Source organism: Coccinella septempunctata, chromosome 6 (genome assembly GCF_907165205.1).
Source record: "Coccinella septempunctata chromosome 6, icCocSept1.1, whole genome shotgun sequence".
Lineage (NCBI taxonomy): Eukaryota > Metazoa > Arthropoda > Insecta > Coleoptera > Coccinellidae > Coccinella > Coccinella septempunctata.
The window spans coordinates 29,773,746-29,801,516 of NC_058194.1; the positions used below are offsets into that span (position 1 = coordinate 29,773,746).

General features: G+C 34.1%; 6 protein-coding genes across 11 annotated transcripts in view; 5 read left to right on the forward strand and 1 right to left on the reverse strand.

Annotated features, from left to right (window-relative positions):
- Window positions 1-8,810, reverse strand: part of LOC123315443 (protein couch potato) — a 91,174-nt gene extending 82,364 nt beyond the window's left edge. Inside the window, exon 1 of one of the 3 annotated variants that reach the window (XM_044901135.1) lies at window positions 8,275-8,805. In XM_044901135.1, coding sequence (XP_044757070.1) covers window positions 8,275-8,346 — 72 coding nt within the window. In that variant the 5' untranslated portion in view covers window positions 8,347-8,805. Of the gene's footprint in view, window positions 1-8,274 lie in introns of all 3 variants that reach the window. The other 2 variants (XM_044901134.1, XM_044901137.1) reach the window with 2 other exon arrangements.
- Window positions 8,811-16,218: 7,408 nt separating this feature from the next.
- On the forward strand, window positions 16,219-19,221 carry LOC123315442 (ras-related C3 botulinum toxin substrate 1). The gene is made up of 4 exons (XM_044901133.1): window positions 16,219-16,405; window positions 16,472-16,603; window positions 16,790-17,022; window positions 17,091-19,221. The coding sequence occupies exons 2-4, from the start codon at window positions 16,488-16,490 to the stop codon at window positions 17,327-17,329; spliced, it is 588 nt and encodes a 195-aa protein (XP_044757068.1). The 5' UTR covers window positions 16,219-16,405; window positions 16,472-16,487; the 3' UTR covers window positions 17,330-19,221.
- Window positions 19,222-19,783: 562 nt separating this feature from the next.
- On the forward strand, window positions 19,784-20,988 carry LOC123315203 (cytochrome b5-like). Its single transcript, XM_044900807.1, has 4 exons — window positions 19,784-19,945; window positions 20,012-20,161; window positions 20,495-20,658; window positions 20,713-20,988. The coding sequence occupies exons 2-4, from the start codon at window positions 20,048-20,050 to the stop codon at window positions 20,810-20,812; spliced, it is 378 nt and encodes a 125-aa protein (XP_044756742.1). The 5' UTR covers window positions 19,784-19,945; window positions 20,012-20,047; the 3' UTR covers window positions 20,813-20,988.
- A 518-nt stretch (window positions 20,989-21,506) lies between these two features.
- On the forward strand, window positions 21,507-23,692 carry LOC123315205 (eclosion hormone). 3 transcript variants are annotated; one of them, XM_044900810.1, is made up of 3 exons: window positions 21,507-21,935; window positions 22,706-22,806; window positions 23,286-23,692. In XM_044900810.1, exons 2-3 carry the CDS (start codon window positions 22,713-22,715, stop codon window positions 23,441-23,443), a joined length of 252 nt encoding a protein of 83 aa, XP_044756745.1. In that variant the 5' UTR covers window positions 21,507-21,935; window positions 22,706-22,712; the 3' UTR covers window positions 23,444-23,692. The 3 variants fall into 3 exon arrangements, with proteins under 3 accessions (XP_044756745.1, XP_044756743.1, XP_044756744.1); XM_044900808.1 differs by lacking the exon at window positions 21,507-21,935 and adding an exon at window positions 22,239-22,401; XM_044900809.1 differs by lacking the exon at window positions 21,507-21,935 and adding an exon at window positions 22,416-22,587.
- Window positions 23,693-24,535: 843 nt separating this feature from the next.
- Window positions 24,536-25,416, forward strand: LOC123315202 (acyl-protein thioesterase 1). The gene has a single exon (XM_044900806.1). It carries the CDS (start codon window positions 24,665-24,667, stop codon window positions 25,319-25,321), a length of 657 nt encoding a protein of 218 aa, XP_044756741.1. The 5' UTR covers window positions 24,536-24,664; the 3' UTR covers window positions 25,322-25,416.
- A 902-nt stretch (window positions 25,417-26,318) lies between these two features.
- LOC123315077 (THO complex subunit 7 homolog) lies at window positions 26,319-27,220 on the forward strand. Of its 2 annotated transcripts, none has more exons than XM_044900635.1 (2): window positions 26,319-26,432; window positions 26,492-27,220. In XM_044900635.1, exons 1-2 carry the CDS (start codon window positions 26,423-26,425, stop codon window positions 27,106-27,108), a joined length of 627 nt encoding a protein of 208 aa, XP_044756570.1. In that variant the 5' UTR covers window positions 26,319-26,422; the 3' UTR covers window positions 27,109-27,220. The 2 variants fall into 2 exon arrangements, with proteins under 2 accessions (XP_044756570.1, XP_044756571.1); XM_044900636.1 differs by having other exon boundaries at window positions 26,325-26,432; window positions 26,495-27,220.
- Window positions 27,221-27,771: the final 551 nt, after the last annotated feature.

Below are 27,771 nucleotides of genomic sequence, written 5' to 3' on the forward strand. Positions count from 1 at the left end.
TCATTTTGAGTATGAACCGTCGTTGCCGAGCTGTAATTAACGCGAGGGGTGGAAATACCAAGTATTAAATCACTTATCAGCATTTCAGTATTTTGAAAATTGTTCATTTCTCTTCTTTCACATAAGATTCGGTGAAATCCTGAATTTTTCTTCCATTTAATGTGTCTTGTTTCGTTCAAAACCTTCCTGAGAGAACATAAAAAATAAGTTATAAAGTCAATGTAGAGTTAACTTTCATTAAAATTGAGATTTTCAGAATGTGCGTTAAATTTTTTGCGCAGTGTATAAAAAATGATATAGGAAAAAGTGGTTTATTTTGACCTCTCTACTAGAATCTACTGTTAAAATCATTCAGTTATGAATATAACATAATAAAATCTTCTACATTCCTACCCTATTCTTGTCCCCATTCTGCCCCATTCATAAAAATAATGAACTGAAATATCCCCAGTATAAATTTTCCGTCTGATGTATCAAAAGATCCTCACTTTTTCTCGATTTCCTGGTCGAACAATTGCCAATCGGATCGGTTCCCTTTCAGTCGGTATAAATTAAGTAATTCTTTCACGGGGAAATTGCCAGAGCACCGTTTTTCAAGATATTTTCCTCGTTTCCCTTCATCCGCTCCCATTTATTCGGAATTATAATAGTAGTTATTGAATGCGAAAATTCAATTCTTCATTATTTCGGGTATTTCATTTCCTCGTGATCATTCTTCGAAAACTCGTTTTTCAGACAGAATGGTTGAATGAGCCGGGTGGTTCGTGAAACTTTATTTCTAAGAAGATCGTAACTCCGCAGAAAAGTCCATTGCTCTGTATATGCACAACGAAAAAACTGGCTTTGATTTTCTGAATTTATTCCAAATTAGAAAGTCGAGTATGTTGTCATTATCAAAAATTTCGTATACAAGTAGGCTATGGTAGATTGGTGGTTGATATTCTGTATTTGAACGTGATTCTTAGCTTTTTCTGTACTATATTCTAATTGTCCATTATTGTCCGACTCTTTCAAGGCAGGATTGACGTCCAGACTTAGTTGTTTCTATGATTTTTATAGCAGTTACCTACCATAGAATTGAAATAAGTATGACTTAATTAATAATTCAATACTGCCTTAAAGAATAAAGGCCGGCTTCATAATCAAACCTAGTCCCTTTAATTATAAAGTTTCCTCCAATCCTACTAAGGGCCGGTTTCATAATCAAACCGAAAGTCCCTTTAATTTCAAAGCCTCCTTTAACCCTACTAAAAATGACAATAAAGGAAGCTTTAAGCTTAAAGTGACTTCAAATTTGATTATGAAACTGGACGTAAATTTTCTGGACGTTAAGGTTAATACTGCCTTAAAGAATAACGGCCGGTTTCATAATCAAACCTAAAGTCCCTTTAATTATAAAGTTTCCTTTAATCCTACTAAAATGACAGTAAAGGAAGCTTTAAGCTTAAAATGACTTTAAATTTGATTATGAAAGTGGACGTAAGTCATGTAACATTTAAGTCATCAGACTATATAAATCACTGAATAATATCATTGAAGAATATTGTCTACTTGAATTTTAAAATATCGAAATAGAGAAGGCCCATTTTAATGCTCGTATTTCTCAAACTTGCCACTGCGTGGCAAGTTCAATGCCTTTTTCGTTTTCCTCAATTCCCCAAAATATTTCGGCGATTATCAAGATCAAAGCCGATTAAACTGGATCGTACAATCATGCCCACAAGAAGACTATGATCTAAACATTCAACTGATACACAGAATCGATCTATTAATATCGGTTGCATTTTTCCGACGAGAAGAATTCTGTATGAATTGAACGAAAGGAAACGGTTGGACCGTTGTTTGGGAGTTCAAAAAACTCAGGAGATATGACGTGAATGCATAATGTCTTTCGTCTATGTCCTATGTTATGTAATCGAGTACCTAGAAGGTCTATCTATATCATACACTCGACGAACCAGTGAAGAATCTTGAAGGATTGAATTTAATTTTCTACTCAAGAAATTCATACAAAAATTTATACTCATCTTGTTGGTGATTTTACATGTTATCTTCGAAAAGTTAACTACTACTAAGGAAAGCACAAAGGATGAAGTTGAGATAATTTAAACGTAGAAAACGTTTTAATTTTATTTTACATAATTTGGATACAAAGTTCTGAGATTTACCAAAAAGTATCCTCTTAGTTTTAACAAATAAACTTACTTGGTTTCAATATACCATGTCAGCTTTTAGCTGATTTGTACATACACACTGACAACTCAGTATTGTACAAATCAGCTCAAAGCGATGTACAGGAAAAAGTCTGCCATGTACAATTTTACAGAAATAGGTGGGAAAAGCCACCTCTTTGATGGTACTCCATCTAAAACGTTTCTCTCTAGAATCCATGCATGAGTGAAAGACCAGTTACAACCTTGTACGAAAAATAAACAGTACAACAGGAGAAATATTGTTCTTCGCGCTAAAACAAGGAAACATATTCGTCCAATCGCAACCGTAAACCACAAAACGTTCTCCTGGTTACATGCAATCGAAAACGAAAGTACAACAATCTTGAACAAGTGTATCGAGGTGTACCTAGATTGCTGTTTCCTTCCTTGAAAGATAAAAAAATTCCGATTGGATAAGTCGGTGTCGGCGGATTTGAATACATTGTCGAGAATTTCGACTCGTGGTGTGGAAATACCGTTTAGATTTTCTCGTTGGAGGTAGGGAAACACCATATAGAATATGCTAAATGGTACCTAGATGCCACAATGAAAAATTTCATTGGTCGACCAATGATTTATATCGATATAAATTAGTGGAATTATCTTCGAAAAATCCTGGAAAAGATGGGGTCAGTTGAAACTTCCCCAAGACCGAACGGTTCTGCCGAAATGGATGAAATTCTCAGATTCATTACTAAAAGAGTTGCTCTTTCAGAATATGTATCACATTTAGATCTACGACAATTTTCCTGGAAGAAAAACGACGATAAAGTTGACCTTCGAAAAAAAAAATTCTCAAAAAGATGGGGTCAGTTGAAACTTCCTCAAGACCGAACGGTTCTGCTGAATGGATGAAATTCTCAGATTTATTACTAGAAGAGTTGCTTTTTCAGAATGTGTATCACATTTATATCTACGATGATTTTCCTGGAAGAAAAACAACTCGAAAGTTGACCTTCAAAAAAATTGTCAAAAAGATGGGGTCAGTTGAAACTTCCCCAAAACCGAACGGTTCTGCCGATATGGATGAAATTCTCAGATTTATGACTAGAAGAGTTGCTCTTCCAGAATATGTATCACATTTAGAACTACGATAATTTTCCTGGAAGGAAAACGACTCGAAAGTTGACTTTCGAAAAATTCCTAAAAAGATGGGGTTAGTTGAAACTTCCTCAAGACCGAACAGTTCTGCCGATATGGATGAAATTCTCAGATTCATCACTAAAAGAGTTGCTCTTTCAGAATATGTATCACATTTAGATCTTCGATAATTTTCCTGGAAGAAAATCGACTCGAAAGTTGACCTTCGAAAAATTCCCAAAAAGAAGGGGTCAGTTGAAACTTCCTCAACGACGAACGGTTCTGCCGAAATGGATGAAATTCTCAGATTTATTACTAGAAGAGTTGCTCTTTCATAATATGTATCACATTTGGATCTACGATAATTTTCCTGGAATAAAAACGACTCAAAAGTTGACCTTCGAAAAATTCTCAAAAAGATGGGGTCAGTTGAAACACCCTCAACACCAACTGGTTCTGCCGAATTGGATGAAATTCTCAGATTTATTACTAGAAGAGTTGCTCTTTCATAATATGTATCACATTTGGATCTACGATAATTTTCCTGGAATAAAAACGACTCAAAAGTTGACCTTCGAAAAATTCTCAAAAAGATGGGGTCAGTTGAAACACCCTCAACACCAACTGGTTCTGCCGAATTGGATGAAATTCTCAGATTTATTACTAGAAGAGTTGCCCTTTCAGAATATGTATCACATTCAGATCTACGATGCTTTTTCTGGAAGATACACGTGTCGAAAGTTTTCCTTCGAAAAATGTCCAAAAACATGGGAACTGTTAAAAATTAGTCAAGACCGAAGGTTGCACCGAGCTCAAAAACTCAAAACAATGAGATTTCAAGAATGATGTATTCACAGCTATAACGTACAATAGTGAAAAAGTATAGAAGTTCACGGAAAACTGAACTGTAAAGTCCAGAAGTTCAAAGTTGTGGCAAAATATATCGGTGACTTATGTGGATTGTGGTTTTAACAATAAACCTTCATTTTCACTGTGCCCAACATTGAACTCCGACCCGCAATCTCAAATTACGAAACGAGAATGGAAGTGAGGAAGGAACAGCGAATATATACCTGGTGTGGTGAGTGTGCCATATACATAACATAGTGTGACCGCGCCTTTGATAAACACCAGTGCATAATGGGTTTTAAAACAGGCTCCCCGGCCTTACCTTTCAAGAATCTACTTCGCAGACCTCTAGTCTAGTTCTTCCATTCGCGTCATGAAATTATAATGATGCAGAAAAGTAGGGCGTTCTTCAGATCATGGTTGTGCTCAAGAAGTTAACCTGCTCGACCGAGAACGCATGAGAGAGTGCTATTGTTGTTTGGTGAGGAAATAAAGCATGGTTGGGCAATTCAAGAATGTTCACAGGTTGAATGTTACCGATCTGCAAAAGAAACTTTTGAACGAATTCGAGTAGATTAAGCTATAACACTCAGACATCATCAGGAAACTTGATTGATGATACGAGTAGGGGAAGAATTTCGAAATAAACCCTTTGACGTTAAGAATTAGTAGTTCTATTACATTTTACAATTCGGGAGAATTTCCTCTTGGAAAATTTCGATATTATGCTTCAGGTAGAACGAATTCCTTACACTGTGTAAAAAATTTACATGCGTTTAAAAATATTGTATATATCGTACTCGTTTCACATTAAAACTCGATTTCTAGTACATCAAGGACATGAAATGCGCAGTGCTGTTCCAATCATGATGAATGTGGAGGTGCAGTTAATGACCAGTGGGAAATAATTACTCTGGAATACATATATGTATTGTTGTCAACAAATACGAACAGTAATTATCGAACAAACTCTTTCGAAGAATACAGATTTCCATTTAAAAATTTGAATAATGGTTGTACACACATGCAGTTTTCATGGTTACTCTGAAAATTTCAAAAAGAAAGAGAATCCTGTTTTGAATCCTCATTTCACTCAAAATTTCTCTACCTACTTCAAGGCGCAGCTTCCAGGCACTTATTTCATGAATTCCAACCATTTTTCGAAGTAAAATTCAGGTTTAAATCTATGAAAAGCCAATAAATCCGAATAAAAATAAAAAACTTATCAGAAAAATAAACGTTTTCATCGAATATCTTGCAAAATATCCATAAGCTCTACAAGATTTAATAGATTCCTCATTTAGAACGACCCAAAATGCTATTTTTATAAATGACTTGGGACATTTAGATCTTTTAATATCAACAGGAAACTAATTCTCGAAGACTCGTGACACTTCTTCAAGTTATCATACACCCGATCCTCAATTTATTGATGGGTGAAGACAGGTGCAGGCCTTAATTTCTTCAAATAAGTGTCTAGTCCCGCATTTTGTAGATAGTGGTCAACCACCACTTGCATTTTGATTACAACCGTTGCCATAAGATAGATCGATGGACGATGAAGAATTAGAATATATTTGAATGCTTCAACATTTATCTTAAAAGACCTACACTATTTTTCAACAAATAATCAACCCCAACTATTCATTTACATCCCGTATATTAGTACTTACGTTTTTTTCTGGGAAATCCCCATAATATATGAAAATTGCTGGCAAAATTAGACCCTTACAAGATTTACCATCAGGAGCTTCTAGATTTTCCAAATTTATTGAAAAATTCATTTAAGGAAACGCTTATTTGAGTCTTGAATTCTTCCCCTCAAATTTTATTTCAATTTCAAGAAAATTACTGAAAGCAAAAGTTTTCCAACTGATCCAGAAAATATAAATTGTCATATTTGAAAGGTAAATCTCAATATTTTGAGGACTGTCCTGAGTATCTTCAAATTGTATCTGCCATCATGAAGGGCGATTGGAAGTCAAAGTGTCCACAAAATTCCATCAAAATCGGTCCACTCATTCTCAAGTTATAGATATCGAAAATGAGGACCAAAATCCTTAAATCACAAAGTACAAAAGAAGCAATGTTCCTGAAAGACCTAGACGAGGTGCATTCACCACTAGCCTATATATGGGCAACCACTCGTGACACTCTGTATATTTAATGAAAATCGAGGAAAAAGAGAATTTTTTAAATGAGAAAGAGGTTTTTCCTTTAAATAACCTATTTGTTGTGATGATAAAGGGTTGCATTTTCTTGGGAAGATCCACATTATTTGAAATTTGTCAGGGCAAAAATCAGGCGTATAGTATAAAAACTAGATAGTATAAAATTAAGAGGAGAATATGTTGAGTAATAAAATATTTTGACATTGAAATTTTGTTTGGTTCTATAGTAGGCCAAGAATTTTTCACTATACAGGGTGTTCCTAAATTGAACGTACAAACGAAAAGGGGAGATTCCTCAAGTGAGTTTAAGAAAAAAAAGTCCCATAAACATGGGGTCGCAAACGTTTCGTTTTCGAGATACAGAGTGTTGAAGTTTTAATTTTTTTCAAGTTTTTTTCTCATAGTATCTACACTTCACAAGATATTCAACTAAAATTTGGCATAGATATTATATTTTAGAGTTCTCACCACGTGACATGGCAATTTCGATAGGAGATCTACAGGGTGATATTTTTTCTGGAACACTGCCACCTGTTCTTCTGCAGAACTTTTTTTTGGTGAGCAATTGTTAATTTGAAAAAATGTAAAAAGAAGCCTTGTTCTTGTACTAAACTTTTCGGTCTCTTCTAGTTTTGTCGTATCTACCAACGATTTCGAGAAAAAAAATTCAAACTTCAACACTCTGTATCTCGAAAACGAAACGTTTGCGACCCCATGTTTATGGGACTTTTTTTTATTAAACTCACTTAAGGAATCTCGCCTTTTCATTTGTACGTTCAATTTAGGAACACCCTGTATACTCATATAACGCACCGTTTTCGAGTAATTTAAGATCAAAAATTAAAAAGTATCTGTGAAATTTGAAACATTGGATATTTTGGCTGAATACAACTCTGTTTAAAAGATCCACAGATGTGTAGATTCAGCTAGTTATTCTGAAGGTAATTTTGTTTTTCCAAGGGTGGTACAGGTCATTATGAAAACTTAAAATGGTTATATCTTTTAATCAGGGCCGAATCTGAAAAAATGGTAAAAGAAAAGAGTGTTTCTTTTGACCTGAAGAATCTATTGTTGAAATATTTGTACGAGTCAAAGGCTCACCCTGTATTTATGTTTTGATAATCAGAAAAAATTTTCCAAATTTTCAGTGTTCCAAGAGCGCCTGATTTTTGCCCTGACAAATTTCAAATAATGTGGATCTTCCCAAGAAAATGCAACCCTTTATCCTCACAACAAATAGGTTATTTGAAGGAAAAACCTCTTTCTCATTCGAAAATTCCCTTTTTCCTCGATTTTCATTAAATATACAGAGTGTGTCACGAGTGGTTGCCCATATATAGGCTAGTGGTGAATGCACCTCGTTAAGGTCTTTCAGGAACATTGCTTCTTGTACTTTATGCCATTAGTTTCGGAGATACAGGGTGATTTATGGATTTTGGCCCTCATTTTCGATATCTATAACGTGAGATTGAGTGGACCGATTTTGATGGAATTTTGTGGACTCTTTGACTTCCAATCGCCCTTCATGATGGCAGATACAATTTGAAGATACTCAGGACAGTCCTCAGAATATTTCAAATATGACAATTTATATTTTCTGGATCAGTTGGAAAACTTTTGCTTTCAGTAATTTTCTTGAAATTGAAATGAAATTTGAGGGGAAGAATTCAAGACTCCAATAAGTGTTTCCTTAAATGAATTTTTCGATAAATTTGGAAAATCTAGAAGCTCCTGATGTAAAATTTTTAAGGGTCTAATTTTGCCAGAAACTTTCATATATTATGGGGATTTCCCAGCAAAAACGTAAGTCCGGTATAATTATATTTTTCTGTGAATTTTAACTTGTATTTTGTGTGGCATATCCTGATTTTGTGGATTTTTCTGGACGGTTCCCCTCAATCTTGACTGTATTTCTCGATTTTTCAATCGAGGGGGCGTGTTAGCACCCCTATCCAACTCACCTCTTCTTCCCCATTGTTGGTGTTGACAGAATCCATGCTCTGGCTCAGGGTGACTCCTAAGGGTGCTTCCATTTCCTGATCAGGTGGTGTTAACGAGCCGGACTCGTGGCGAGCCCTCTTAAGGGACGGTGGAGTGGCGGCAGGCAGAGGGGACACGCTGTCTCCCAGAGGGTGCCGACCTCTCTTCGTCGTGTTAAAAGAGGCCTCCACGGTTCACGATAGTCTTACTACCCTGCGAGCTGCACATACACAAATTCGGACCAAAAAAAATCGACTCGAATTGGGGCACACGAATACGCAGAAATGACAAACAACAACAGTAGCGTCGACGCGATTTGAACGCTGCCCTGTCACTTGCGAGACTCGCGATCCGCGCTCTACTGGCGGTGTCGGAAATGAAAATTAAGGCGGGGGTGGGGCACTCACTCAGGTGAGTGGGTTTGCAGTGTAATTGCGTCACCGGCGTGTTCCTCGGGCCGCGGGGGTTGTAAGCGCGTACGGTGTCTAGCTCGGACTGCTGCCTGCCACCCTCCTCGCTCGCAGGTAGAAAGGAGGAATGGCGGGCGACGTCAGGTGGGGCGTCTGCGCCACCGCCGTCACTATAGAGACGTCGCTACGTGGGGTTCACCTGCCGCGTCGATTTCACGACATGTGTTTCAACTTCTTTATTATGCTGTCGATAACGGAGGACACCTACCCCTAAATACCTCCGGTGTTTGCGGTTGCCGGACTTGAAGGAGGGGGATTAGGGTTTTGGGTACTTCTATTGTACGTGGTTTATGAACATACCTAATAATACTGCACAGGGTGGTGATAATTTTCCTATATACAGGATGGGCAAAATTCGTTGTCTACTGAGGGGATCTCGAGAACTATAGCAGCTATACTCCATTCACTTTCATTTTAGCAGTCGGTTGGCCATGGAAATTTGACACATTTCACTCTGTATAGTACGAAAATGTGGGGTTATGACGCTTGTCAAAACATTTTTGGGCTGGACTTTACGGACAGTGATCGATTTTGTTCGTAATTTTTTTATAGATGCAGTTTTTCATGAGAAATCGTTTGGTACTAGTCTCAACTCCGGCAAGCTCGTAGTTTAGGAGATATTAATTTTTGAAAATTGCATTTTTCCCATATAATTTGACAAGTTCGATGGATTTTTCTAGGTTATATCCGTCAAAACCACAGAATATCAATAGATTTTTGTGTTGTTTCTATGGTTTCTATAATTCAAATTTAAGGAAATTCGAATTTCAAATACATAATGAAAAGTAAATCGAGTCATTCTAAAACATGAAGGTTCACCTCCGATTTTATTGACAATTTTTTTGCTTCAGTAGGTAAAAGATTATCGATTGATACGAATTTATATCTTAGCAATCTGTAAATTTGAAAGTTTTCGTTCAAGATTCTCAAAATTTCATCCAAAAGCGTGAGATATCATAATATTTTTGGGTTTTAAATCAACGCTATGTTGCCCGTTCGACGTAAAAGTTTCTGTTATTACGTATTTTATCACAATGTCGAATCCCTTCGGAAAATATGTGACGAACGTAATTGAAGTTTATACAAACTGATTGAAGGCATACCAAATCCAGTTATTTGCATGGAAAATACAAGAGATCAGTATAATATCATAATATTCACTAGCTTGAGGAGAGTTAATGTTCGTTATCTTCTTTGGCTGAAGTTTGAATACGTTACATCAGTTGTAGATTTCAAAAATATTAACCCGAAGATGAAATGCATATGATGCAGTGGTTGGGAATGGGTATCTCCCGAAGGAATTAACAGATAATTACAAGAATATTTGATTCTTCAACAAGAATCATCTTGCATAAATATAAGTAAAAGGAATTAAAGGAAGTTTCAAGTCAAGATGAACTACACCTTTGAACAAAAAGTTCACATGCATAAACAATTAGCAGGACAACTGGCGCGTATTTGTGGCTGTTCATCTTAATGCATTGATATAATAATAATAATCAGTATTTATTGCCACCTTAAGACATTTATAATGTAATCAAATGAAAAATAGAAAAATCATTTTTCGGGAACTTATTCTACGATGACATTCATCGAAAATCCTGTGGTAAACTTTTCGCATTAATTCACTCAAACATAAAATTCTCAAATGCCACCACTTTTTTGGGTCTCCCAATAGAAGGAAATTCATTGTCATCCTCTTCATTCACAATCTTTCTGATTGTGGAAATATTCAGCTGAAATATAAGTCTTTTAGATTCAGATGAAACATTATATAAATTCTCTTACATTGAATATGTTCGCTACCGTCTGACGTATTGTGGATTTTAGATTATCAGGGTATAACTATTTGAATGAGCGGACCTGAAACCCTGTCTCTTTTTTCAATGCTAGTACTAGTATAGGTAAATATGAAGTAGGTAGTCATGGAAATTCTTGTATTTCCTCATTTTCCGAGAATCTTCTCGAAAATCTGGAATGAAAGTGATCTTCATAACCTGACACAGAATAGAAGCATGAAGTTCATTATCATACTGCCAATGAAAATAATCTGCCAACTTGACCGAACTAGTTTTTGATTTTTTTTTTGGAAGAACAATTAGAGGCACGACGTATACTTTATATTCTGAATCAGAAGAAAATATGGCTCTAATGTACTTATGTGAAAAAAACATGTGGTTTATATTTGAAAAATGAAAGTGACTATTATACCACTAAATGGCGGACTGAAAAAAATCTTTCACTACGCCACTGCATTCTACATGAAAAAGAGTCTGTAGAATGTCAAATTTGTTTCTCAATATCACTGAAACTTTACGAAATAAAGGCAGCAACTCAAAGAATCAAAAAATGAGCACTAACTTATATAACTTTAAAACAAAAGAAGATAGAGGGATGCGATTTTGGCCATCATCCATCTTTTAAAAATGGATCCACTGAAATAGGAAATATAGGCACAGAAAAATAATTTCATACTTTAGGAAGCTGAAATTTCGAAAGTATATATGTGCCTGAGGATGAGTTTCGTGTGGACAAAAATTTCTAATATACAGGGTGTTCCAAAATTCTTCGTCTTGTCGCTCGATACAAAAACGGCAAGAAGTTGATTCTTTCAAATGGAACACCCTACATCGTCAATAAAAGAAAGAAGGTTAACCATAAATAGGCATTAAATTTAACAGTAAATATGCCAAATTGTTTTTTCCTTTCCCTTTGTATGTTTATAACATGTAAATACGCATATAAGGTTATAGGGTCCCTTTCTAGCGGACACCCTGTAATCAAATTGTCCACTACAATTTTTTGATCAGTGTATTCCATTACAACTGTCCTCCTGATGTTCACTTCACTGACCATTCGTAGTGTAGCAAGGGTTGTTAAGTGATTTCACTGATTGCACATGTGTTAGAACCCATGTCATTTAGCATCTGAGATTTCCATGTGTTGAATGTGTTTGTGGGAAACCACTCCAACACATTCGTGTAATTCGATAATTATAATTTGTTTCTTCGATTCGAATGCATAGATATCCTTTCAAAATGCATCTTGAAAATCGAAAACGTTCCTTACTTTCTTTATTTTGTAGAATATTTCACTAGATATACCTATTTTTACGAGAAATGAGAAAATCATAAGAATTCTATGTTCTATGTTCCACAGATTCCAATCAAGGTGAAACTGAACCTGCGTCGATTGAAATCTGTAAAATGCACAGCTGGTTTTTTCTATCAGGAAAAACCCTTTTCCCTTCATTTTCACATTAATGAAAATAGTTCAATAGAGGAAAAACTTATCGAAATTCTTTTTTGAACAAAGTTCATGAAAAGATGTCAAATTCGATGTTATAAAATACAAAAATATTACTAGTCAGTTCTAAACTCAAGCCAGCCAGCAACAATTTTTTTTCGGATTGTGATGTTATTGATTTTTTGACGTCATTATGAGTAATGCGACTACCTAAATTATTCAGATCTTTAATAGGTTATCGATATAGAACCAGAGTTTGCCCTAGTTAGACTATAATGATACTGAAATGGAGTTTATGGCAGTCATTATTTCATTTATTCTGTGTGCGGGTATGAATAAAATATTATAAAGTTCTGGCCAGTCGCTCTTTGACTTCTACCTATCACCATATACGAAATGAAGAATTGACGAAAAAGTAAAAAAGCTTTGGAATTATACGTCCTTCAAGTAAATCTATGGTTAAGATACATTTGTGCATAGAAAATTTACTTTACATTAACATAGAGACATCACTGTCTATGAATTGCATAGACAAATTTTCTGTGAATCCCTTTGTTTTCATCATATTCTGTTGCATTTAATTTCTATTCAGCCGGATCGATATCAATCAAAATTATAATCAATCATAGCGTAGAAACTAATCAAGAAATAAGCAGAAATTGGCGGCAGATAGTCTAGATAATATTCTGTGTGGTCTATAAACTGCACAGAATGATGTATCGATAGGTTTGAATGTACCGTTCCACCCGTACCTGTACACCCGATAACCTTTATTAGGGTGCGTGTTCGATATTTTTACGGACGCCAATCGACCTGTCCAGCCATGGCAACCCGATGCTCAACCAATACAACAAACGGCAAACGATCGATAAAACTGTTTATGAATTTATACGATGGCGAAGTAAGAATAATTAACGAATAGGAAAGATGTTAGCCACGGACTTTTTGGCTCCCAATAGGATTGGGGTTATTGAATAAGTTATCCGGAATGGGCTAAAAGGTTATCTCGATGGGTTTCTCCCTCGATATGGATACAGATCGTATTTTTGAGGTATCGACGATAAAATTCCAATTTGGAAATTGATATATTTTACCCTCCGTCGCAAAGCATAGAACGAGCGTTCAAAATATTTCTCGTCAAGTAGATGGATTTTGAAGGTTGATTTTCTATGTCTGCTTGAAACACCACAGAATTCGCCAGATTTATAATATGTCAATGCCTTCAAGATCTAGCGTAATTTTCGGAATAAAATAAAGAACTTCTTCCAATAAATATAAGCCATTGTTGAACAATTTTCTTGCATGGCAGTTTATATAGACAGTAGAATCTAAAGATAACCGAAGAATTATAGATTTTATGGTATAAGCCAGAGAGACACATTCCAGACGAGCCAGAAGGCTTTTGAGTACAAATTATCTTTTAGAACGCGAAGAAAAATCAAATATACTTCATTCAAATTTATTTTAGCAGTCGGTTGGCCATGAAATAATTTTCTCAAGTTTTTGTAACTAGAACGAAGTTAGGTTGGCACTCATGAAATGTCGTTAATGTCATAACGCCGTTGCCACAACTAATATCAATTTTTATTACGAAAATTCGAAAATGCCGAAAGTGATTGAAAAAAGAGACAGGGTTTCAGGAAGTGCTATTTAGAATTCAGGTCCGCTCATTCAAATAGTTATACCCTGATATTCTAAAATCCACAATACGTCAGACGGTAGCGAACATATTCAATGTAAGAGAATTTATATAATGTTTCATCTGAATCTAAACGACTTATATTTCAGCTGAATATTTCCACAATCAAAAAGATTGTGAATGAAGAGTATGACAAAGAATTTACTTCTATTGGGAGACCCAAAAAAGTGGTGGCATTTCAGAATTTTATGTTTGAGTGAATTAATGCGACAAGTTAACTACAGGATTTTCGATAAATGTCATCGGAGAATAAGTTCCCTAAAATGGATTTTTCTGTTTTTCATTTGACTTGTCCTATACAATGTAAATGTCTTAAGGTACTAATAAATACCTAATTATTATAATTACATCAATGTATTAAGATGAATAGCCACAAATACGCGCAAGTTGCCCTGTTACTGTTTATTCATGTGAAATTTTAGATCATCGGTGAAGTTGCATCTTAACTTGAAACTTCCTTCAACTCCTTTTACTTATATTGATGCAAGATGATTTTTATTGAAAAATTTAACATTCTTGTAATTATCTGTTAATTCCTTCTGGAGATACCCATTGCCAACCACTGCATCATATGCATTTCATCTTCGGGTTAATATTTTTGAAATCTACAAATGATGTAAGCCAAAGAAGATAACGAACATTAACTCTCCTCAAGCTAGTGCATATTATGATATTATACTGATCTCTTGTATTTTCCATGCAAATAACTGGATTTGGTATGCCTTCAATCAGTTTGTATAAACTTTAATTATGTTCGTCAGATATTTTCCGAAGAGATTCGACATTGTGATAAAATACGTAATAACAGAAACTTTTACGTAGAACGGGCAACATAGCGTTGATTTAAAACCCAAAAATGTTTTGACAAGCTTCATAACCCCACATTTTCGTACTATACAGAGTGAAATGTGTCAAATTTCCATGGCCAACCGACTGCTAAAATAAAGTTGAATGAAGTATATATGTTTCAACTTTTTGTTTTGTCTATAATATTTTGTCTATTCTCATTGTGCGGATCGCTGTGTTTCTCGAAAGGTATCTTACGTTTCACGAAAATCAAATAAATATCCCATCTTGTCTTCTCAAGGGTATTCTATTGGTGTATTGTTCACAATAATTAAAGCCAGCGGTGAGCCGAATATCAATTCATGGATTAATTAACTTCTTCTCAAGTGAAATCTGCAGGAGAAAACTCATATATTCACTATTATTCAAATTTTATCAACCAATCTCGAAGTATATTCAAGGTAGATGAAGTTCTCTCAGCAGTATGTATGCTCTACTACTAAGTCATTGTACAATATCTCTCAAATATCAAATTCATCAGAGTGAATTTGAATAAAAATGAGTGACATCGATTTAAACTTCCCATCCTATGCAAGCTGCGCCCTACTGTAATGTCCATAGAAGATTTTCAGCAATTTCTAATTACGCATCACCAAAAAACGCCTTAGGAGAACTAGGAAATTTGTACAGTGTTACCAGATCTATTATCTCAATGGTATATCTACTGATATTCGGCTTACTCCTTTTTACATTGAATTTGGAGGAGAATATAGAGAAAAATTATTTGTACAGGCCTTCAATGGAGCTTATCGCTAAGTAGCTGATGCTTGCATTCATGGCATATAAATATACACTGCCAATATAACACGTTTTCTTGGACTAATATTCTGAAATATTGATCTGGCAACACTGAAAGGTCGATGGTTCATGTAGGGATGGGCGAAAAATATCGATATATCGAAATATCGATATTTTTTAAAAAAATAATCGATAAATATCGTCGATATTTCGAATTCCGATACTATCGACTATCGATATTTATTTCGAAGTATCAAATTTCGATATTTTTCCATGTGTCGCACATCGTTGATCTGATGTGTTTAGTGTGTAGTATAACGACCACGACAATGAGTGGTGTTTTGGGTTAACTTCGTAGTTCAATCCTTCGTATCTACGCATTGAACTCTATGGGTTCCCATAGAGTTCAATGAATCTACGGTACGGGTAGATCATTGTAACGCTTTGTGACAGTAGTTGAGTAGTTCTAAACGAAAAGAAAAGGAGTGCACGTGCAATTTGCACTTAAAATAGTAATTGATATTAGTTCTGTATTTTAAATAATAAAAATATTGATAACACTTCCAAATCTGTGCTTCATTACGAATATTTTAATGAAGCTCATGGGTAACCACAAATTTGGTATATATCGTTAAACCGATATATTCAAATAATAAAAATATTGATAACACTTCCAAATCTGTGTTTCATCCCGAATATTCTAATATATCGATATATCGAAATATCGATATTTTTTCACGATATATATCGATACTGTTGAGAAATATCGATACAATATATATCGATATTTTTTTCACGTTTGCCCATCCCTAGGTTCATGTCCAGCTCAAGCTGCGACCTACTCTCACAGCCAATCAAAAAATCATCAGTGATATTTTGACATATCACACAAAAACGCCTCATATCTTGAATGAGTCATAGAATAAGTATATGTCAGTTTGACAACTTGAATCTGAATGGAAAAATGAACATTTTAAATGGCTTTATTTACTTGTAGAATCGAAATTCTATCGTTTTAGACACTTTCGATCTTACAAGAACACGATTAAAATTAATTCATTAGATAATATAAGTTATAATTAGTGGTTTTCCATTTGTTGAGCGTTATAAGCTGTAAGCATAACATGCCAAGCCCACTACTATATTAGGTTATAACATAATATATCGTCATTGTTCCAGCAAAAGTTTATAAATAATGTCTTCGGGCCGTCCTATCAAATGTGTTGTCGTTGGAGATGGAACTGTAGGAAAAACATGTATGCTGATTTCATATACAACTGATAGTTTTCCTGGGGAATATGTTCCGACAGTGTAAGACACTTTACATTTTAGTGCATGAACTTTTATTTTCTTTTCGTTCTAAGAAATGGAATGAAATATACACGTTTCTATTCAACCATTCTCTCATGAATCTCGTATTTAGTAAATAATGAATTGTTGCAACAAAAAAATAGATGAAATACATTTTGTTTTTCAAAAGGTGAAATTTATTTCTAGTTTTGACAACTATTCTGCTCCAATGGTTGTTGATGGTATTTCCGTCAGCCTTGGGTTGTGGGACACAGCAGGTCAAGAAGATTACGATAGGTTAAGGCCTTTATCTTATCCCCAAACAGATGTGTTCTTGATATGCTTTAGCGTAGCCTCTCCCTCGTCTTTTGAGAATGTAACTTCCAAGTGGTACCCTGAAATAAAACATCACTGCCCTGATGCACCTATGATTTTAGTTGGTAGGAATTTTGAATAATCAAACTACAAAAAAATCAAACTTGAATATTAATCTAATTTCATGTTTCAGGCACAAAAATAGATTTGAGGGATGATAGGGAAACCTTGAATTCATTAGCAGACCAAGGACTTAGCCCTATAAAAAGAGAACAAGGCCAAAAGCTCGCCAATAAGATAAGAGCTGTCAAATATATGGAATGTTCAGCTCTCACTCAAAGAGGCTTGAAACAGGTATTCGATGAAGCTGTGAGAGCTGTATTAAGACCTGAACCTCAAAAGCGTCGTCAACGCAAGTGTCTTGTCATGTAAAAGTTCTGTCTTATATTATTTATCTTTTTCTATTTAAGTCTCTTTTCACCAGTGAATTAAGGCGGTTTGAGTTGCTCTGTCATAATTTTTGAATGGAATTTCAAAAATGAACAACATCATATATTTTGTACTGAAAATCATTTCAATCTGAACATTTTAAAGAAGGAAATTTTTTCCATTCTCATTCATATTTGTTGAGTTTTTATTCAACATATTCAATTTGATCCGTATTGTATTAGTATATTTTGTTTTAGAGGAAAAAATTCTTCACTTCGTTGATTTCCTAAAATCCGTTCTGCATTCAAAATAGTGTTATAAATATTCACTCTGAATTAAGTCGCAAATTTCTATACATCTCTGTTCATACAATAGACTAATAATTTATTGTTAGTTTATGGTTCGTGCATAATTTATATTTTAATTTCCCACACTGATATCTTGAAATGTATGTCAGGTAATGGTGATATTTTTTCACTAACATTTTTCTATCATCGAAAAAAACATCGATTAGCTTGTTCCTAAAAGCCCCATCCATTGCATTTTAGATATTGTTGCATTTGTGAAATTTAAAAGATGTCTTGTTGGTGAATATACTGAATACATTTCCCCCTTCAATGATTGTACGAATGACATAATTCACAGTCAAGTAAGCTACGGAATTTTGAAGGTTAATATTTTATGCTTGAGCATACATAGCCTACTTGACGATGAATTTTCGTGAACTCACATTATTTTCCAAAATATCGCATTTTTGTTCTCGTCGACATGATTGCTACAAAAGTTAGTCATAACCTCTACTGCACAAGATTTATCATGAAAATATAACCCCAGTAAACTTCTCATGCCAAACAAAAACTCATTTTTTCTCTAGAATCACAAGAATTGAATATTAAAGGAAAATGTTCACTAAAAAATCATTCAGATGATTTAAAGATGAGCACGGAATAAGAAAAAACTCACTGGTCACTGTTTTTCACATTCGGCTTTCGCTGAGTTGTAGTCTTCCTTAATTTTCGCAGTTTCTCGACATCCTCCATTTCAAGTTGATCTCAAAAACGATATATTTGACATAAAATCATAATGTTACATATTTGAAAAGAATCTTTCAGGAGAGAAATGTGAGTTTGTTGATATTCTGATGGCAGCAAGACATTCGTGTAGCTTTCAATCTTGAATCCCTCCTATTTGTTTCATAAATATCAGTCCTGTGCATGGATTATTCATATTTTTCATTATCTCGTGAAATTTTTCAAATAAACACTGGTTAGGTTCTCATAAATAATTTTTAGTAGATAATGAGAATAGATATTTTTGTATGTCAATTACATATAAAACAAATATTATTGATATGGTATTTTATAAAAAAAGATACTAATTTGTGCCATTTTTCAGTTGTTTTTGGTAATTCGTATCAATACTCAACTCGTGTCCAACAAATTTTAATGTTGAAATGGTATATGAATTTGAAAAAATGGGTGATTGTTTCACTTCTTTGGGTCTCGAATATGAATCAAATGTAGCAAACAATGCACATTTTTTCATGAACCTGAGTTACTACATATAGAAACAATTCATTGTATGTGTTCATTATTATGTTTTCTACTTGTATAGAAGAACTTCGCCAAATTTCACACCTTTAAATGTAAAATTACGATTATTCCCAATGTATGTAGTAACTTGTGTTCGGTTTGAATTTTTCATTGAATCAAAATTGTTGATGAGTTCTCTACACTAATATATAAATGACCAAAGTAACGTTGTTTCTAGTCACAATTCAAGAATTAATGACTGCACACAATCTCACAAACTTTTTTAATTTTGTTTTATTATAAAAAATTTGACCGAATACTTTACATTCGTATGTAAATTTATATTATAAAAATTACAATACATTTTTGTTTGTTGCTTTTAATCAACACCCTTCCCTTTCCACTGAACTTAAAAAAATTCTTTATCGAGAATCCCATAGATTTTGGTGTAAATCAAATAGGTAGTTTTAGAGTTATTCAAATTTTTTCAAGAAAATTGTGAAATTTTGCACGTTGGCGCGCCTCTGAAGCTTGACGAAGCTTATTGATTTTGGCCAGAATCGATTCAGGCGTTTTCGAGTGTAATCAACTCTTAATTCTTTAGTAGATTTCTTAATTTCAGAAAATACTCAAATAGATTTCTTTTATTTCGATTACTCTATGGTGTGCCACCTGGTGTCAATTTCGGTAACTAGAGTTAGTAATTTGTGATTTGTTACACCAAGAAACAGAAAATTATATTTGTTAAGTGTAATGAACGATGTAAATTTCTCCATTAACTTGAATTACTCAACATTAATAAACTACAGTGACTTTAACAAACATGATTTTGATAAAGTCACTGCAATATAAACAATATTAAATCGCCGTGCTGTCGCTAAAGCCTTAAACCTAGGTGGAAGCCAGTTTGTAATTCTATCGATCTTGTGATCAGAAATTAACATCTCTGCTGCGTGGCCCCCCAAAAAGAGACGCTCTTGTCCCAAGCAAAGATAATATTTGGTCTCAAGGATTCGTTGATTACACCAAAGATTAACACATTATTCGTGATTTCCTTTTAGTTTATTTATCGTCCTTATCTGGATAGGTAAACGAATTTCTTACCACTACTATCGTATGCGGTGTAGGAATAACTTATTAAAATTTTTTGCAGTGCAAAACCTATTAAAGTATTCTGTATAGAAGAGAAATGGCGCCGCTAGAAAAATACTCACGAAATGATGTGAAAAATCATAATGATTCTAATAGCACGTGGCTGATAATAGAAAACAAAGTTTACGATGTCACAACCTTTCTCAATGAGGTAAGATATATTCCTCATCCATGTTTCTTCGATTTACATAGGAATGATTGATTCTTCATGTAATATGTCTAATGAATTAATTATTTTCTGAAGGTAACCTGAATTACCTGGTTCATTGAACCATGAAATTGAAATTAAAAATAAATAACCTGTTCCTTTCCAAATATCTCTGATTTGGTGAATATCAAGCTTTGTGGAAAATTTCCATTATTTGATGTTCAAATTCAAGGCTTTAGTTCTCCAAGGCCTTATTGATATGTTACTAAAATTGTGAGGGTTAGATTAGTCCCTAATTATTTGTACTGAAGTATCTCTTCAACATTATTATTCCAGCATCCTGGGGGAGAGGAAACAATTTTGGAAGAGGCTGGGAAAGATGCCACGGAAGCCTTCATAAGTGCAGGTCATTCCTCAGAAGCTAGAGAAATGTTAAGAAAATATGAAATAGGAGAACTGATTGATTCAGAGAAAACTAAAAAAGGCACAAGAATTCCAAAGTGAGTATAAAAGTCTGCAATATTCAATAGTATTCTAATGATTTTCTCTTACAGCATCTTTGGAACTGGAAGGATAGTATCACAGGTTATATTTGTTGCTTTGACCGTTGGAGTCTTCATTGCTATCAGAATGTACCATTCATCACGTAATTAATGAAATATTTATTGTTACCTCACAATGAGCAGTAGTGTAAAATACCTAAGAAATTATGAAATATTTCATTCACAGCTGATTTATTGAATTTTCTGCATTTATTCAGTATTGGATGGAGTTCTATTTTATGTAAATATATTTATACATAATACTCAAGAATGTAATAAAAAAAAACCGGTAATGAATGTCTCCTATTTTTCTCCCTTTTCTGATTTTTGAAAATCCTTTTCATCATAGACATAGGGGTTATGTCTATAGTTTATCTACACAGATTACAGAGTGATCTGTGTTTATCTATGGGCATAACCATAGAGTATATCACTTAAGTTTCAAACTGGACCGCCTTTTTTCAAATAGCAGAAACATTTTTGTACTTCTCTAGTCGACCAAATATGGATCCCATCGACCTGGTTTGGATGGACTCAACATATATACAGTTACAAATTATCTTTGAACGAAGGTACACCAAATAAGTGTTCCAAGTAACGGACGAATTTTCGTATGGACTTAACCATAGACTTATGATAAGCATGTCTATGGATTCAATTTGAAAATCTGCGACCTCCGCGTAAAAATCCTAATTATCTTAGGCGTCGAAGAACCAATGTGCTAATGCGTTCAATATAAATGAGATAATTTGTCACCTGTTCAGATCCGATCAATTAATCCTTTCTTGGCTAGTTCCGGATCTCGTGAAAGGTATACAGAGAGTTCTATAAGCGAACAATAATAACATAAATCCACTAGACCCTGAAAATTGTCCAAATTAGTTGTTGAATTCGATTTTTTTCCATTTCCTCGCGGAAATATGTCACCATTCGTCACTTCTTCGAGCATGTATAGTTAATCACCAGTAGGTAGACTTCCTGTAGGTTCGCATATCGCTTTGATCGACTAGTTTTTACGTGATTAATTGGGTTTGTATTCCTCTAGATTTTGCCCACTTTACTTCCTTTACTTAATGGATATATCGGTGGGCAAAGAAGCCGAAGAAGTAAATAACAGATACAATAATTAATTGAGTTAGCTTCACATTGTGTTTCCGAAAGATGTTGGGTATAAAGTTAGGCTGACTTGGAATTCTTTCTTCTTGTAGTAGAGCCTGCGTTACCACCGAAATCTAGTAAGTATTGAACAAGTCTCAACTTTTTTACATTCATATTCGAATGGTTTTATGTAATTGCATTGTCTACATGCAGTGTAATTGATTCTAGGTATGCTTAATTCGATTAATAATTTCTTCCACATCCTTTCACAATGCCTTTTTTATTTATTTCGTATAATTTGTGGAAAAATTAGACTTATCAGAGTCGCATTCTGTTTCGAACATGCGATGGTGAGAATTACATATTGCAATGATGAAATGACACTAGTCTTTTTCTACTAAACTTTCCATATGCCAACATTCTTCATGAAAATAAAAAAATTTTAATACAAAAAATCCTTTTTAATGCATGACGATTGCATGTTTATTACTTTCTCCAGTCATCTTTATTCCTGACTGAATTGTTGCAGCTCCTATTCAAATAGGCGTGTACATCATCTTCATTAAAATTATCCTGTATATTTTCAAGACGAATTCAGTCAAAGTAAGTGCCCCCAAATAAATTCAACCATAAGAAACGTAAATAGAAAACACAAAAGGCGATTGTGTTGATTTCTCGCTTGAAGTCGTAGAAATGTTGGAAATAGCCCTGTATAAAAGAAAAATTAATTTTCCGATATTCCAGTCGTATTCCGCAGATTCGTAAAAAATAACATAAGTTCTCGTATAGGTATGTTTGTTAACATGACTACTTTCGAAGATTCATATTATTCATGATCGATTTTATTTTAACAATATTGAATGCGTTCATTATGAAACTTATTTATTCCTTTTCTCGAAAATTATAGACCAAATATGCTGCGGAAGATAATCTTGCTCGTATTTATATGCTGCATGATTGTTCATCTCGAGGCCTATAATCCTGTGACCAAGCTTTCACGACCTATTGGTAAGTTATTACTGTATGAGTAATTATTATAATATTCGTCATCTAGTGATCTGGACACTTTAAAATTGATGTTATATATCTGCAAAGAGAAACCAACTTGGTTACTCTTTGATATCTAACGTAACGCTTAGCTCCTCCCGTACCATTGTTCTGGTTACACTTCACAGTGTTCTGTGCTTCAAACTAAGGTTTGTCTATGGTGTGGAAAATAGAGAAACCATTTCACTCCACAGTCTATGGTGTGGAGAGTAGAGATGTCACACTACTCTACTCTCTCGTTACACCAAAGAATTGAGAAGGTATCTTTTGTCTATGGCCTGCATAGGAATTAGTATTCTGTGGTCTGCATCACAGAACCATTTTAAATTTTATACCGATATTTTCAATACTACTTATTTTTTTGGAGAATAGAATCCATACTACTTCCCGACCATCATTTTTGGTGATTTCATTTGGTAAATAATTTCATTGTTTTCCAGGTATATGTATAAGAAATTGCGCCCAGTGTAAAAAAATGTATGGGCCCTACTTTGATGGCGAACTTTGCGGCGATGCTTGTATTAAATTCAAAGGTAAAATTATACCAGATTGCGATGACATCAATTCGGTTGCACCATTTTTAACTAGACTGGATTGAAAAAGAGAAAAATGCAATATATTATTCAGAAGAATGAATAAAGATAAAATTCATGCGATACCTATCAATATTTGATACGTAAACTAATGGAAATTGTCTTTGTATTTAATTTATTGATATTGTTTATATTTTTTTATATTTCATGTTGTACCTATACATACTCATCATAAACTTTATATACATAATATTATCAAGAAATCAAATGAAGAGAGTAATATTTCACAAGATATGGTTGTAAGATTAAATTCACTACATTTATTGAAATATACCTATGGATAAGAATTTGATTCTTTTTGTGTTTTTCGTCCCATTACAAATATGCTGCTGTTCAGAAATTCATGATGGATTTTGATGAAATTATTTTGAATGCAGTGAATATACTAACCCGTTTCATAATTAAATCTAAGGCCCTTCCCCTTGAACCTACTAAAAATGGAACTAAAGGAAGCGTAAAGCATCGTTCGATTTTGGAAACGGGGCACAAAAAATAAAATATTTGGGAAGCTCAGTGTAGTTTAGTTTTATGCTAGCTTGCTTGACGATTTCAGTTTTCAGTATCTGGGGTGAAGGAGCACCGAGAATACTGGAGGGGCCGTGATCAACGTGGCCCCTACCTATCTACACAACCATGGCAGGTGCTTGAAAACACCTATTTTGGAGAGTAGAGAGCACTCTCCATAGTTTGTCTATGCTCCATAAGAGAATATAAAATAAAATAAAGGTTCATACATAGAGATTTTAAATGTATCTATGGGATCATACCACAGACAGAAACTAGTTAATAATGTTCTGTGGTTTAGCCCATTGACTAATAATAAAATTGGCTGTGGTCCGTATATACACTTTGGTTTCTTCTGGTTAGTAAGTGGGCGGTCCGTAAATGTCGAATTCCTGACAATTCAGTTCAATATCTGTCACCAGAGTAACCGCTCTGGTAACTTTCGGTTACCAAATGTGTATATACGGACCATACGCATTATGGTTTAGCCACAGAAAGATAAGTAGGTCATAGTTTTGCTGAGGCTAAGGCTAGTGAAAAGTGAAAATCTTTTTTCTATGTAATCTGTACTCTGTGGTTCGCGACAAATGTCACTTGTCAGTGACATTAAAATTGACAGCTTGAAAAAAAATGAAAGTTCATGTTTAGACCATAATCCAATTTTAAAAATCGAATACTCTTTTCTTCGAACGCATTCCTTACGGGTTGAAAAAAAATCAAATATGACTGCACCAGTAGTAGTATCAGCTTCTATGAAGCATACCGCAACCTTGATATTTCTACATGGTTTAGGAGATACGGGGCATGGATGGTCTAGCACTATGGCTGCCTTAAAACCCGCTTACTGTAAGCTCATATGTCCAACAGCTCCAAGTATGCCAGTCACATTCAATGCTGGCTACACAATGCCAAGTTGGTTTGATTTAAGATCATTGGATGACTCCGGCCCTGAAGATGAGGAGGGTATCAAATCTGCAACTAAAAAAATTCATAACATGATCGAAGAAGAGGTTAAAGCCGGCATTCCTCATAATAGGATAATAATCGGAGGTTTCTCGCAGGGTGGAGCTTTGGCTCTTTACTCTGCTTTAACCTTACCATCTCAGCTTGGTGGAGTTATATGCCTTTCTGGATGGTTACCACTGAACAAGTCATTTCCTGGTGCCTTGAAATGTCCAGACACCCTGAGAGTACTTCAATGTCATGGGGATTGTGATCCTCTGGTTTCTTTCAAATGGGGACAAATGACTGCTTCGATATTGAACACATTAATCAAATCACCTGATTTTAAATCTTATAGGGGTCTGATGCATTCATCTTCTGATGAAGAACTCAGTGATGTGAAAGAATTCATCAGCAATAGTCTTCCTCCAGTTTAAATGACTTCACTTGCAATATAATGTACTAAGATACTAATCAAAGCAATTGTAAGTCCTTTGAAAAAATAGTGAATATTAATCTAAGAAAAAATGAACCTCTTGCATTCCTAGAGCATTGTTTTCAAACAATTTTTATAGGATTATAAATCCTTTTTTCGATAGGAATCTTTCCATCCTTAGAGTAATTGATTGAATCCACTAGATAATTGAATTTGTCTGATATAATCCTTAGGAATAGAAGACAAGTACCAACCCCAACAAATTATTAGTTGCTTATTTTGATTCTCATTCTGAAAGCTAGATCAAACTGAATAGTGCTCAAATAAATGTAGAGGTCTATTAGCTAATTTACTGTATCTGAACAAAGACGAACAAATTCAGTGGAACAAAATATCTATGCAGTATGTTATTACAGAAAGCCTTTTGTATATTTCAATCTGTCATCAATAAATTATTAGGAGAAAATTGTTTATCTGTAGTTTCTGGCTCATATTATTCATAATTTAAACCAAAATGTATATATGCATGTGATTTTTATTTGAACATTCTTCGAAATACTCGGCAGGAAATTTCGCCACTTTTGAATGAATTTGTGCGAAGATCGGTTAGCTCTTTAAAAAGTTTTTAAATTAATCGTGTGTTATATTGTTATTGTTTTAATTTTATACAAATATACTTCATGTATATTATAGATCAAAGACACCTGAATTGTGTAACTTAACATATTAGAATTGTTTTGGAAATTTCAACAATTATTTGTTATTAGTGTTCTGTGAAATCCAAGACTTCGTCTTTGTAAAATCACAGAACACAAGATCCTTTGTTGTTTTTTCGAGACCATTGAATAAATAATAAAATAATATGCCATTTTCTAAAACTGTAATGATCAACAACTCGAGGTGAAAGGAAAGGAATAACTGAAGAATCGTGATTGATCAGTACAAGAAAAATCCAAAATTTTTAGGATAAACTCAAACTTCCATAGATAAACCACAAAAAATGGTATGATCTGTCAGACTTTTTCGTCGTCTATGACATAACCTGTAAAAAAGAGAAATTTATCTTAAAAAATCCAATTAATGAAATATAAAATCTATTGTGATGTCTGATGGTAAAGTATAAGTAATTAGATTGTTGAGTACCCTTTGTTGAACTTATTTCTGTTTTAAGAAGAGGTTATAAGAAGACGTCTCTTGATCGATGGTGATGGAACTGGTGATGATAGGAGACTAAACGTCATTTTGAAAAATCTTACCAAATGGGCACATAGTACAGGTACTGAACCTAATGATAATCAAATTGTTCTTGATAGAACTTTGTGGCAGTTAGGACTATGTGAATTTTCTGTTAAACGTTCAAAAATATTGAGGAAAACATCGACCAAACAGTTGAGAAAATACAGTCAAATTCAAGAAAAGTTAGAAATGGAAATAACTAAAACTAAGGACTCAATAGAGGAAAGCAAAAACAATTTGAAGCAGGCAAAAATATGGAAGCAGAACCATGTAATGTATGATTTATTGGCTAATACAATTGTGGGGCATCCAGCTAGAAAAGAAACAAATAAAATGCTCAATAACCTTCAAACAGAATTGAAAAACTTGAAAGAACAAAGCAAGTCCCTCGAGATGAAACTTGATTTGAGAAAGAAGCAGTTTCATGTTCTCGTCACTAGTGCCAATCAGTTAAGGGCAATGCTTGAAGAAGTGGAAAATGAAGATTCAAATATGAACATGTCTCTGATAGACATTACAAATAGCCCTGAACCAGAACCCATGTCAGAATAAGTTAGGAATAAGATTGATATTTTAATTACATTATATACCTAGTGGTATATAAGTCTTCAGCTTAAGTTTGTATGTATTTGTCGATCAAAAGTATCAAATATACAGATAAACAAAGTGGGACTTTGATTCCTCCCAAATTTGCTTACATTATTATATCCATTCCAGAAGACATCATACATCATAAGTAATTGGCTGTGTTGTTTGTTATAAAATTCTTAAAGGAATATCAATATTTTTGGGCGATATTGTATGTTTCGATGTATCGATTTAAAATTTGAACTATCGAATCTGTATAGAAAAATCGATACTTTTTTTAACAAATGTTCTTTTATGCTATTTTTCGCACCATTTATGTACTACAAGATACTTTCAGTCTTATAATATTTCTAGTTGAAGAGAAATAAAGATCGTATCGTTATTTTTCATTAAAATATCAATAAAGATATTTTTAAGAATTATCGATATGAACTTTTTCCCATTTCCGACATCCCTAGTTTGTTACATTAGTGCTCTGTGCACTGGCCACAGATATCAGAGTATTTAACTCTATGGACTCTACAAAGTTGATTTCATAGAGTCTCTGGTTGATTTATTAGTGTTCTGTGGTTAACTCTTTGGTTCTACGGCATAACCAAGACTACGTTCGGCCAGTAAACACCGGTA

Bases quoted from the DNA above. Each gene is read 5' to 3' on its own strand.
- LOC123315442 (XM_044901133.1), top strand. From the start codon at position 16,488: ATGTCTTCGGGCCGTCCTATCAAATGTGTTGTCGTTGGAGATGGAACT. The intron at 16,604-16,789 runs GTAAGACACTTT...ATTTATTTCTAG, and splicing joins GGGGAATATGTTCCGACAGT to TTTTGACAACTATTCTGCTC. The intron at 17,023-17,090 runs GTAGGAATTTTG...TTCATGTTTCAG, and splicing joins TGCACCTATGATTTTAGTTG to GCACAAAAATAGATTTGAGG.
- LOC123315203 (XM_044900807.1), top strand. From the start codon at position 20,048: ATGGCGCCGCTAGAAAAATACTCACGAAATGATGTGAAAAATCATAAT. The intron at 20,162-20,494 runs GTAAGATATATT...TTATTATTCCAG, and splicing joins TCACAACCTTTCTCAATGAG to CATCCTGGGGGAGAGGAAAC. The intron at 20,659-20,712 runs GTGAGTATAAAA...TTTCTCTTACAG, and splicing joins AAAGGCACAAGAATTCCAAA to CATCTTTGGAACTGGAAGGA.
- LOC123315205 (XM_044900810.1), top strand. From the start codon at position 22,713: ATGCTGCGGAAGATAATCTTGCTCGTATTTATATGCTGCATGATTGTT. The intron at 22,807-23,285 runs GTAAGTTATTAC...ATTGTTTTCCAG, and splicing joins CAAGCTTTCACGACCTATTG to GTATATGTATAAGAAATTGC.
- LOC123315202 (XM_044900806.1), top strand. From the start codon at position 24,665: ATGACTGCACCAGTAGTAGTATCAGCTTCTATGAAGCATACCGCAACC.